The sequence below is a fragment of the Ornithorhynchus anatinus genome, chromosome 17, assembly GCF_004115215.2.
Source record: "Ornithorhynchus anatinus isolate Pmale09 chromosome 17, mOrnAna1.pri.v4, whole genome shotgun sequence".
Classification (NCBI taxonomy): domain Eukaryota; kingdom Metazoa; phylum Chordata; class Mammalia; order Monotremata; family Ornithorhynchidae; genus Ornithorhynchus; species Ornithorhynchus anatinus.
The window spans coordinates 11,577,365-11,589,822 of record NC_041744.1 but is presented as its reverse complement, the minus strand read 5'-3'; the positions used below and the strand labels follow the sequence as shown (position 1 = coordinate 11,589,822).

The 12,458-nt window shown below is 43.1% G+C and overlaps 1 protein-coding gene across 1 annotated transcript in view; it reads right to left on the bottom strand.

The window, feature by feature from the left end:
• Positions 1-1,159: 1,159 nt before the first annotated feature.
• RAD51C (RAD51 paralog C) overlaps positions 1,160-12,458 on the bottom strand; it is a 30,423-nt gene continuing 19,124 nt past the window's right edge. The window contains exons 7-9 of the mRNA XM_001509317.5: positions 10,135-10,195; positions 2,739-2,799; positions 1,160-1,935 (exon numbers count right to left, since the gene is read on the bottom strand). Of these exons, the coding sequence (XP_001509367.2) occupies positions 1,840-1,935; positions 2,739-2,799; positions 10,135-10,195 (218 nt within the window). The 3' untranslated portion in view covers positions 1,160-1,839. The remainder of the gene's footprint in view (positions 1,936-2,738; positions 2,800-10,134; positions 10,196-12,458) is intronic.

The window sequence follows — 12,458 nt, the reverse complement described above, 5'->3', positions numbered from 1 at the left end:
GCCTATCACACCCTTGGGTAGAACACAAAAAACAACTAACCTCCCTCAGGAGGCCTTCTACAATCCCACTAAACGTGCACTTCGACCCACATGAGAACACCGGCATATGAATGACAAAAAGGCAATGCTGCTTTACAATGTGAACTGAACAACTCGTTCAAAACCTCCATTTGGAAATGTGCTTTATAAATTCTTCTGCAAAGCAAAAATGAATTCAGTCTTCTAAAAGCTTTAACTTCCCATTATACTGGAACAAGAACACGATTTGAATTACTTGAGTGTCAAAAAACAAAATCAAAGCAAATGGGAACATAAGCCTCTGCCCTTATGCTTCAAAACTAGGCAGGTTGAACTGTGATTCTGAATTTAAAATCATGCCATTTTCCCCCTTGATACAGGCATACTCCAACTTATACACTTCTCACAATATGTGAAACCTAAGGCCACATCCTATGGGCTTGCTGGCTTATCCCATCAACTTTTCACCCAATCTACCACTCCTCATCCCATTCCCTCTCATTTCCAGCCATTTTCCTACTCATCTTCAGTACCCCAAACTCAGCCCCCTCGTCAACCTCATCCCTCCCCTCCCCTCCCGTCGTCTTTTTTCTCATTTAACTGTGGCATTTGTTAAGTGCTTACTTTGTGCCAGGCGCTGAGGTGGATACAAGTAAACCGAGTTAGACACAGTCCCTGCCCCACGTGGGGATCAGTCTCAATCCCCATTTTGCAGATGAGGTAACTGAGGCCCAGAGAAGCAAAGTGCTCAAGGTAACCCAGCAGACAAGTGGCGGAGCCAGGATTTGAACCCATGACCTTTTGACTTCCAGGCCCATGCTCTATCCATTGCACCATGTGGCTTCTCAATTAATAAAAGGTGTATTAAAAATATTTTTAGACAGCAATGAAATTAGGAAAAAATAATATTTTCAACTCTACGACCAAATGGTGTGGATGTAGGAGGGAAGGCCGAGGAGGGGAGGGAGGAGACATCCAAGACTGTTCTAGAGGGGGAGACACCTACTTCTGGATAACTAGAAAAAAATGCACTATTGGATTTAAAAAGCAAAAATCTATTACATAAATTAGTTTGCTCCAATTTGGCTCTTCAGCAGCAAGTACTGAACAATTTCTAGCAGGAAATGCAAAGACAAACCAGAGCCTAAGAAATTCCTTTAATCAAACGAGAAGACTATAACTTACAGACAAAATGGTCTAAGCTCATTTTAGGTTTCTCAATACTAAGCTACTAGGAACCAGACTGAGGACGCTCTGAATGACAAACAGCTCACAATATATTTGGGGGGAGTGGAGGGATCAGACGGCTCCCGCAGCCCCAGGGAGATCAATGGAGCTCTGTAATAAACAACAACTTTCTAAATTTTGATCCTCTCATCAACGGTTTGAAATTTTGCTGGCAACTCCATAAGGATGCTTGAAATTATTTGCATTTTTGTGCTTCAAAAACAAGTTGGATTGTCAGCCCAAGAAATCGGAGTGTGGGAGGAGAAAGGGGGAAAGGGAATGGAGGAGGGGGGGAAAGAATGGGAACTACTTTAAGGTACAAAGCCCAGATCTGAACTCCAGAATCATAATGTCTTTCCGTTGACAATGTATCCACCGAATAAGGCTGACAAGTATCGCACATACCAAAGAAGGCAAAAATAACAGTTTCTGAGAAAACTCCACCGAAAAAACTTATTCTGGGTGTTTAGGTGGGGCACATTCCACAAAAATATGTTTTTTCTGAATCAATTAAAACACGACTAGCCAGATTTGGTAACATTTTAAAAATCGACTGGCAAAATATCACAATTACTCTTTGGAATGTGAGTCATCTTAGCTTTCCACTCGGGGCCTCTTGCGAGGATTCTCTGAAGCTTCTTTTGGAGTTGACCGTGGAGGAGAAGCAGTGACATCTCGGAAACCTTGGCACTGTTGACAGAAAAAAGCGATGATGTTCCAAATAGACATTAATTCTAAGAAAAACTTGGAGCCAAATACATTAAGATAACTAAATTGTACATTCATGCTCTTTGGAAGACAATGTATCCAATAAGGCCATCAGAGGCAAGCAATCAATCAGTGATATTTACTTGGGAGAGAACATCAGGTTTGGTGGACACGTTTGTTCCCTGCCCACACGGAGCTTACAATCTAGAGGCAGCAGCAACAAACTCCTCTTCTAGCCACAATTTCAGAGCTAAGTTCACTCAGAGAGAAGACAGAATAGCTGTGGAAAGGAGCTATTAGGGAGGGAGAGACAGTGAGAGAGGGAAAGTGGAGGGAGTCAGTGGAGGGTAGAGTCAGAGCAAAACAGCTAATTTAAAGTTTTTTCAGAGCCATAAGCTAGGTCTAACTGCTGACATCACAGATTTTCAAGATTGCAGTCTAATACCTGACCTGAAAATAAGGAGAGTGTTTCCCCCAAATTGTTTAGAATGAAAGTTTTGAATAGTTTTCATTTGAATGAAAAATGCTGGAGAATTAAGAATGGCTTTAATATTTCACAAATAATAATTTAGGGACCAAGGCTTACTCTTGAAGGGGCTAAGCATGAAACAACTTAAATCAAAGCAGACAGCATTCTTTATACATCAACCAATATTAAGCGTGTACTGTTTGCAGAGCACAGTACTCAGCGCTTGCAATACAGTAAGTAGACAAGATCCCTGCCCTCAAGTAGCTTCATCACCATCCACAGACTTAAAACAACATAGCAGTCAAATAATACTAACTGTAATTTGGTATGAAACCGTTGACTCCTTCTGACTTGGTGATTTGCACAATGTTGCCAACCTGATTTGGGAGAAATAATACAAACATCTTGATTAGAAATGAATTTCACAATTATGCGGTATATTTAGATTCCCCCATAAAGACTGTATAGCATTATATTAGCTAATAAAAAGCTAAACTCCCAAAATACACTGGATTGGACAAGTGAGCAGAGGGGGAAAAAAAAGGATAAAAGAACTATGGTAGAGTACTTGCCCTCAAATGAAGGTAATATAAGGGAGTGTCAGTATGAAATAATTAGCTACCAGGCAGTTTGCTTCATTAAGACACAGACCATTACTGCGGAATGACTGAATGGAGAACCTTCTCCTGCGACAAAATCCCCTAAAATCTCACAGGTTAGCTGGTAAAATTCATTCAATTGTATTTATTGAGCGCTTACTGGGTGCAGAGCATTGTACTAGCACTTGGGAGAGAACAATACAACAATAAACAGACACATTCCCTGTCCACAAAAAGCTTACAGTCTAGAGGGACCTCAAATGTCTTTTTCTGTCAGTAAAGGGACTGGGGATGCTGAGCTCCTGGGTCCACCTGGGACCACACGTGTCAGGGCCGAGCTGACTTGGAAGGGGAACATACACTTTTCTGCAGGCTTTGGCAGGTTGGCATGGCTAAGGGCCTCTCTATGGCAACAACTGGGTTTCTCTTTCAACGGGTTTCTGTTGCTGCTGCGGGCTCCTTGCAGAGAAGCAGTATGTTCTCGTGGCTAGAGCATTGGCCTGGGAGTCTGAACGTCATGGGTTCTAATCCTGGCTCCACCATTTGTCTGCTGCGTGACCTTGGGCCAGTCACTTCCCTTCTCTAGGCCTCGGTTAGCTCCTTTGGAAAATGGGGTTTGAGACTGTGAGCCCCATGTGGGACAGGGACTGTGTCCAATCTGATTTGCTTGTATCCATCCCAGTTCTCAGTATCATGCCTGGAACATACTAAGTGCTTAACAAATACCATTATTATTATTATTAGGTAAGAACTTGGGGGCAGGGAGGGAAGCAAGAAATGGGAAATGTTGAGGCAGTAGAGAAGAATTCAACCATGAGAAGCAGCATTGTGTAGTGGATAGAGCACAGGCCTGGGAGCCAGAAGGTCATGGGTTCTAACTGGATTGAGACTGTGAGCCCTCCGTAGGACAGGGACTGTATCCAATCCCATTTCCAGAGTTTAGTACAGTGCCTGGCACATAGAAGCGCTTAACAAATGCGATTTTAAAACAACAAAACAAAAACCAACCAACCTATGCTGCCCTTATCTTTGAACCACAGCAGGGACTCCTTTCTACCTTACTTACTTCTGCTGCTCCACTACACCGTGAGGGTATCGGATCGGCTCCGGTGACTATTTCTACATCTGTTCCTGGGGAGGAGATTGGAGGGGGTCTGGATGACCGTGTAAGGGTGTGTCTGTGAGGCAGAGAATACGAAGCCGTCTCAGCCTCACTACTCTGATCCTGAGCAGAGCCAGTCCATTTGGCTATTCATTTTTAAATATATGTGCTTTACAGTAAAAATTTTATAGGCTAATCTCTTGGTTTCAACTAAACAGTGCTGAGCTACTGGGGCCTGTGGAGGTACTTCATTAAATGATCAGGCTCTTCAAATTATATGCCATAACTTGAGTAGTGCCTCATCAGGTGTCATATTAATATGGTTTATACTGTAAATCTGATTTAATATAGATTATAAGTGAAAACCCCTGAAGCGAGATTTGTTTTTTAACTTTACCTAGGTACTAGCTCCAAATGCGGAATCTCATTTGCTTTAAGGATCTTATTCTTAAGTTGAAAGAATAATAATAAACCTGTGTCCTTGGACAGCTCGTTTGTTTTCTATCTGCAAATCAGGGTTCGAGAGCCGTGGTTTCCTCTGAAATAACTTCTCACAACAGTGGTGATCATAATAAATGTGGCCACTCCTATGAACCATTTTCAAAATTTCTATTTCAGGGGACTGGAAGTGGAGCCTACTTCATTTGAAAGCCAGGTTTAGAAAGAGTGAAGCACAGAGTGCAGATCCACATGTATTATCATTATTCCTGTATTTGTTATTATTGTATTTAAGTGCTTACTATGTGTCGAGCACTGTTCTTCATACTGGGATAGATACAAATAAGCTGGACTGGACACAGTCCCTGTCCCACATGGGGCTCACAGTCTAAGTAGGAGGGAGAACAGGTATTGAATTCCCATTTTACAGCTGAAGAAACTGAGGCACAGAGAAGTGAAGTCACTGCCCACAGTCACAAGGCAGGCAACGGCGGAGTTGGGAACAGAACCCAGGTCCTTGCTCTTTCCTTTAGGCCATACTGTTTTCCATATGTAATATTTAATAATAATAATAATGTTGGTATTTGTTAAGCGCTTACTATGTGCCGAGCACTGCTCTAAGCGCTGGGGTAGACACAAGGGAATCAGGTCGTCCCACGTGGGGCTCACAGTCTTAATCCCCATTTTACAGATGAGGTAACTGAGGCACAGAGAAGTTAAGTGACTCACCCACAGTCACACAGCTGACAAGTGGCGGAGCTGGGATTCGAACTCATGACCTCTGACTCCAAAGCCCGTGCTCTTTCCACTGAGCCACGCTGCTTCTCTATTTAATAAAATGTCATTGTACACTGACAAAAGAGAAATGTCTGAAAAGACCCTAAGCTTGGTAGAGTTGCATATTAAGAAAGTCTCATACTAATACAGTAGTGCAAAAGGAAGAGAGGAGTAAAGTTTGCTAGTAAAAGTCGACATAGCAAGCTAGTTCATTAAAATACTATAAGGAGAGGAAAGAATTTGCTTATTTTGATTTAACCAGCTCCCCATCCCAGGGATAATGCAATTAGGGAATGGGGAAAGCTGCACAGAAAAAGTAATTTAGGTAAAAGCCTCAAAAACCCCTCTTGGCAATTTAGCATGTTGGGTTAATTATGAAACTGTTGAACTCCACCTGAATAATTAGGGAGAACCAATCACCTGAGGACTGAGAACCAATCACCTGGGAAAAGGGGTGGAGGTGATGAAAAAGATATTAAAAAAAGCCCGATAGGAAGAGGAGATCTTTGGGGGGGTGTTGAAGGATGCTGGGCGTAAAAGCTAACTGCTGAGCCACTTCTTGAGTTGGACTGTGGACTCCTTGGTATTGGTATTTGTTAAGCGCTTACTATGTGCCAAGCACTGTTCTAAGCGCTGGGGTAGACACAGGGGAATGAGGTTGTCCCACGTGGGGCTCACAATCTTAATCCCCATTTTACAGATGAGGGAACTGAGGCACAGAGAAGTTAAGTGACTCGCCCACAGTCACACAGCTGACAAGTGGCAGAGCTGGGATTCGAACTCATGAGCCCTGACTCCAAAGCCCATGCTCTTTCCACTGAGCCACGCTGCTTCTCCTTGTAAAACTGAGGGAAAAACCTGTTGGTTAGTAAAGGGGCTGTGTATTTCTAGGAATGTAGAAATACAAACTTGATTTTTCTCTGTCATTTACTGTTATCTTTTCTCCTTGAATATCCTTGCCTAGTAGATAATGTATGGGCCTAAGAGTCAGAAGGACCTGGGTTCTAATGCTGACTCTGCCAGTTGTCTGCTGAGTGACCTCAGCCAAGTCACTTCACTTCTCTGGGCCTCAGCTCCATCCTCTGCAAAATGAGGATTAAGACTGTGAGCCCTGGGAGGACCAGGGACTGTGTCCAGCTGGATTACCTTGTATCTACCCCAGCGCTTAGAACAGTGCCTGGCACATAGTAAGCGATTAAAAAAAACACATATTACATTATTATGATTATTATTATTATTAATAAGCCCTCTTTTATCCACTAATCTGGATTCTGTTCGTCATGGGGGACGGTGATGGGAGCTGAACTCTAGAGAGGGAATGTGACTGGGAAAGGAGAGTGAGCAGGACACACCTTCTGGCTGTGTGGGTAATCCTGGGGGAACTATCTCCCTCTTGATCCCCTCAGCGAGGGAATGAGGAGGTGCGCAGTAGCCAAGTGGTGGCAGGAGTGACCAGAGTGTGGCTCTGTGGGATTACCCCAACTCCTGCCCAAGGGGAAGACCCTCACTGGGTTCGAGATCTAGGACTTGTCTGACCATCTGAACCCTCCACAGAAGTGGTCTGTTGGGCCTCCCTCAAACCAGGAAAGGGCCAGAGGAAGTCCAATAAGCCGCACCCTGTCGAACCTGAAGCCCAGGGACGAATGGGAGCGTTATCTCTGGACTGCTGGCACCTACGGCACCAGGAAGCGTGGAGGAACTTCCGAGTCCTCGTGACTACTTTACAAATGAAAGGAGCTGCTGCCTCCCAGGCTGAGGACAGCTTGAAATGGCCCAAACCAGCTCAGCAGGGCCTCAACAGAAAGTCAGGGTGTTCTGTGAGGAACACCCTCAGGACTGGAACTCTATCCCTCCCTCAGTGGTCCAAAAAACCCTAAAGTAGATTACCGCCCCTGAAGCAGTTTTACAGTTTAGCACTTACGACAGGCAAGAGGGTTTTATTCCATTTTAGGGAATTTCAATTACAATTTGGGGGTCATTTTAAAATGTTTAGTATTTTTACACCAAGATGCTAAACGACGACTGTTATTCATTGGCCACGTTTGCCCCCCGAATTCCTCACTATTGTAGAGAGTAGCGAGAGAAATATGGGCCTGGCCACAGAGGAGAGCACTACTTCTCTTTCACATTTGATAAACCTGTCTGCCAGTCAGTCAATCATACTTATTGAGCGCTTACTGTGTGCAGAGCACTGTACTAAGTGCTTGGGAGAGTACAATATAACACACATTCCCTGCCCACAATGAGCTACAGTCTAGAAGGACTGTAAAGCCCTGTCCTTTTTCCCCTTTCCATTTGATTATCCTCTCCCCAATTAGAATCTTCTAGTGTTTTCTCTCAGTTTCTTTCCCCTTTTGTCTGCCCTGAGATTTGACCCCTGGCTCTTGCCTGGATCTGTGTGCCTTCCCACACCTGCTCGGCTCTTAACCGGAGCCATCTGTCTTGGGCGAATACTGATGGATATAAAAGTGAGATCCTTGCATTTCCGAGTTCTCGGCAACTTAAAAGTCTAAACAGAAGCATCGTTTGGCTTTCCACCACCACCACCTCTGGGACAAAGCCTAACATACGGCTGAACTACGTAGTTTAGGTCAGGAAGAAACGAGACAGAAGCTCAGTCTGTGTTCTGCGGCACAGCACACATATGAAACCCTGTGTGGGGGTGTGATTTGTCACCCAGCGCTACCACCTGATCCTTTTGGCACATCGAGGTACAATTTTAGGCAATCACTCTCTCCTACCATCATGAATATGCAATAGATAGAAAGCCCTGCCTTTCATATAGGGTGCACAGTTAGGAATTATTTTGAATCACTGAAAGAATTTTACTCCCAAGAAAAATTATTTGCTGGTTTTCTGCAAACTACAGTTTTTGTTCCGGAGGGGATTCAAACACCAACTTGGAAAGTAAAACAGTGGAACTTCATACTCCCTGCTCCTCCCCACCCGCACAAAAAAAAAAAGGGACAAAAGTTGAACTTTTCTAGAGATTGAACACACAGAGAAAATGATGTCGGTTAGACTGTAAGGTCATTGTGGGTGGGCAACCTGCCTTCCAACCCTGTTAGACTACTCTCCCAAGCACTTAGTACTGTGCTTTGCACACAGAACTGAACAAATATGATTGATTGACTGAAATGATGTCCAAGTTACTTAATTCTGAAATTTATTACTGCTGGCGGGTTCAAAAGTCTTTTTTCCTCCCATGTCCAAGTTACTCCCTAATGGCAAAGCATTCAGAGAAGCACAGCTCCCCTAAAACAATGGTTGTCAAGAGCAACCATCAATGAAATAATCAAAGTTATATTTATGTCGCTTGGCTCAATACTCTGAATGCAAAGTCTGCTGTGTGGCCTTCATCAAGCCACTTCACTTTGCTTCCTCAACTGTAAAATGGGGAGTAAAACTGTGAGCCCTTTAAGGTTGGGACAGGGACTGTGTCCAACCTGACTAGCTTGTATAGTAGAGTAGAGTGCCTGGCACATAGTAAGAACTTAACAAATACCATTCAAAAAGGGTCTGGGCACAGTGAACCATTTCTTGGATAACAGCTTCTCTGGACACAAGGAAAGTGCAAGATATATTTACTGATTTCCACATGCTACCCAAAACTAACTTCAAGAATTAGAAGTGGAAAGCTATGAGGAATTCTTTTTATTTAAATATCCATTTTATTGGCTTGCTAAAGTTAGCAGAGAATGCCCTTTGCAAGCAAGACTAAAATCACTAGTCCTGGCTACCCATTTGCCAGATTGAAAAAAATTTGAACTCCGCTAGCCCCAACTCTGCTGCTAATTTCCTGGACCTCAGGACTGTTCCCAGTGTCTAAACATATTGTCAGGGAAGGGAAAACCTGGGAAGCAGTTGTCACAGCAAGTTACCAGAACAAACTGAAAGCCTACACAGAGACCTAATTTTACAAAAGAATGTCCCTCGCCTGGGTGGAACCCAACCTGTCTTTTAATCCCAATGTACTGACAGGAACAAGAATTAAGAGCTGTGCTACTTCTCATTAACTGGCTTATGAGGAAGAGTTTACTAAGAAGTGTAGCCTTAATGGAAAGAGCACAGGTCTGGGAGTCAGAGGACCTGGGTTCTAATCCCGGCTCTACCACTTTGTCTGCTGGGACCCTGGCAAGTCACTTGCTTCTAGATGCCCCGGTTTCCTCATTTGCAAAATGGGGATTAAATCAAGCGATGGTATTTACTGATTGCTTACTATGTGCTGAACACTGTACTAAGCACTTGAGAGAGTATAAAATAACAGATTTAACAGACATGTCCGCTGCCCATAACAAGCTTAACAGTCTAGAAGGGGATTTACAGCCTAGGGGGAGATCCTACTTCCTCCTTAGACTGAGAGCTCTATGTGGGACAGGGATTGTGTCCAATGTGGTTATTTTGTATCTACCCCAATGTTTAGTACAGTTTTGGGCACATAGTAATAATAATAGTAATTATTGCATTTGTTAAGCTCTCTCTAAGTACCAAACACTGTTCTAAGTGCTGGGGTAGATACAAGGTAATCAGGTTATCCCACATGGGGCTCACAGTCATTATCCCCATTTTACAAATGAGGGAACTGAGGCACAGAGAAGTGAAGTGACTTGCCCAAGGTCACAAAGCAGACAAATGGTGGAGCTGGGATTAGAACCCACGTCCTCTGACTCCCAAGACCGTGCTCTTTCCACTAAGTCATGCTGCTTCTAAGCACTTCACAAATACCATAATTACCACTATTGATATGAAATAGGGATTCTTTCACAGAGATGTGGACTTCGTGTTCCTTCACCTACCTCTGCTTTCTGTCCCAGTGAAGAATTATCCGAATTGTCGCTGCATGTCCCCAGCTGTCCCCTGAGGAAAAGAACACAACTCCTATAAGTATTTTTTTTTTTGCATGATGGAAAAATTATATACACTGTATAGGCCAGGATGGACATTTTAAACTAAGTCATTACAGGACACTTTTGATTATCAACTATGACTGCTCTCTGAATTTCAGACCGAATCACCAGCAATCTTTGTCCAAAAAACAGAAGCCGTGCAACCCCTGAAAGAATTGGTTTTCGAGCCATCTGCTGAAATGCTGCATACTCCTGTTGCTCTTTCCTTTAAGCCAATTTAGAGTATGTGGATTAATATGACCTTCAAATCTTCAGAAGAGTTGGTAGACTCCCGCCCTCAAAGAGTTTCCAGCCTAGGAAGAGCCTCTTGAAATACTAAATTTCAGTATATGCGAATGAAGTTGATACATTTTCTTTGGATGGTGATGGCAATTTTAATTTTAATATTTGTTTCCAGGGTAATTATAGCATCAGAAAAAAATGATTTGAACCAAACTCTAAAGTGAACTATCAAAGAGAATTTTACCTAGAGGTCATATTTCTAAGCCAATAGATTGTCCAACAACATTCAAATTTAGGTTTTTGCTTTATTTCATACTCTTAAGAGATAACATAGCTGTCATTTTTCATGATTAATGGCTTCTCTTCCACTAGGAAGCTTAACAAGAGTTTGGGGATTAGCGGTTTTGTGAGTTTTATAAATGTTTCCAAGAATAGAAATTAGAAGGAAAAATAATTTGTCTAAGAGAGAAAAAGACAAAGGGGAGTGGGGGAGTGAATCAAGAAAAAAACCATTAGACTAATTACCATCGTGACTTAGGACCTTGCTGCCTAATCACCAAAGACCCTTTGACTATTGCTAAGTTTTTATTTTTTGGGGGTGGAGGGGTTCAGTTTATTTTTTTAATGAAGTTCTGTTAATAAAAGACTGGGTGTTGAATAAACCACGTGCAATTATTCATTAAATATTGATTAAGCATTTGCAAAACTGTTAGGTCACAAGCCCGGGAAAGGCAGGGGAGAAACATGAAGTATTTGTTAATGGTATAACATTTTGGAAAAGGTGCAAAGCAAATTAGTTTAAGCTGAGAAACTCTATCAAAAGAAGCAAAAACCTTCACTGGCTAGAAATGTAAGACGGGCTTTTGCAGAGATCAGCTCTTCTACTTCTTTTGGCGTATTGCTCAAGTGTTTTGTATGTACTTTTGTGTGGTCCTCAAGCGATCAGTATAGTGCTCTGCATATAATAAGTACTCAATAAATATGACTGAATGAATAACCACATTTCTTGGCAGGAGGCTTGATAGTCCTTATCCTAACAGTGGGGGCCGACATTTCAGGAGTCAATCAAACCAGTCCTAAAGGCAAAGGGATATCTGGTTGGCCCTAGAAGTCCTTTTTTTCTTTGTACGGTATTTGTTAAGCACTTACTATGTGCTGGGTACCGTACTAAGCACTGGAGTAGATACAAGCCAATCAGGTTGGACACAGTCCTTGTCCCTCATGAGGCTCACGGTCTTCATCCCCATTTTAATAATAATGTTGGTATTTTGTTAAGCGCTTACTATGTGCAGAACACTGTTCTAAGCGCTGGGGTAGACATAGGGGAATCAGGTTGTCCCACTTGGGGCTCACAGTCTTTATCCCCATTTAACAGATGAGGGAACTGAGGCACGGAGAAGTTAAGTGACTTGCCCCCAGTCACACAGCCTGACAAGTGGCAGAGCCGGGATTCGAACCCATGACCTCTGACTCCAAAGCTCGGGCTCTTTCCACTGAGCCACGCTGCTTTAAGTTTGCTCTCAATAATAGCAACAAAAATGATAATAATAGCTATGTGCAGAGTGCTGTACTATGCGCTGGGGGACTGGTTGGAGAGCAAAAGGAGCAAGTCAGTTTCGCATAAGGGAGAGGGAGATGAGGAAAAGTGGGGTTTAGTCTGGGAAGGCCTCTGGAGGTGTGCCCTCAATAAGGTTTTGAAGGGGGGTAGAGTTACACAGCAGACAAAAGCACGGACCTGGGAGTTAGAAGGACCTGGATTCTAATCCCGACTCTCCCATGTGGGGCTAACCATCTTAGACTCCTTTTACAGATGAGGAAACCAAGGCACAAAGAAGTGAAGCGACTTGCCCAAGGTCACACAGCAAGCAAGTGGTAAACAGACTATGTCCAACCTGATTATCTTCTATCTATTCCAGCTCTTAGTACAGTGCCTGGCACATAGTAAGTGCTTAACCAATTCCATAAAGAAAAAAAAATTGGCCTGGGGAAGA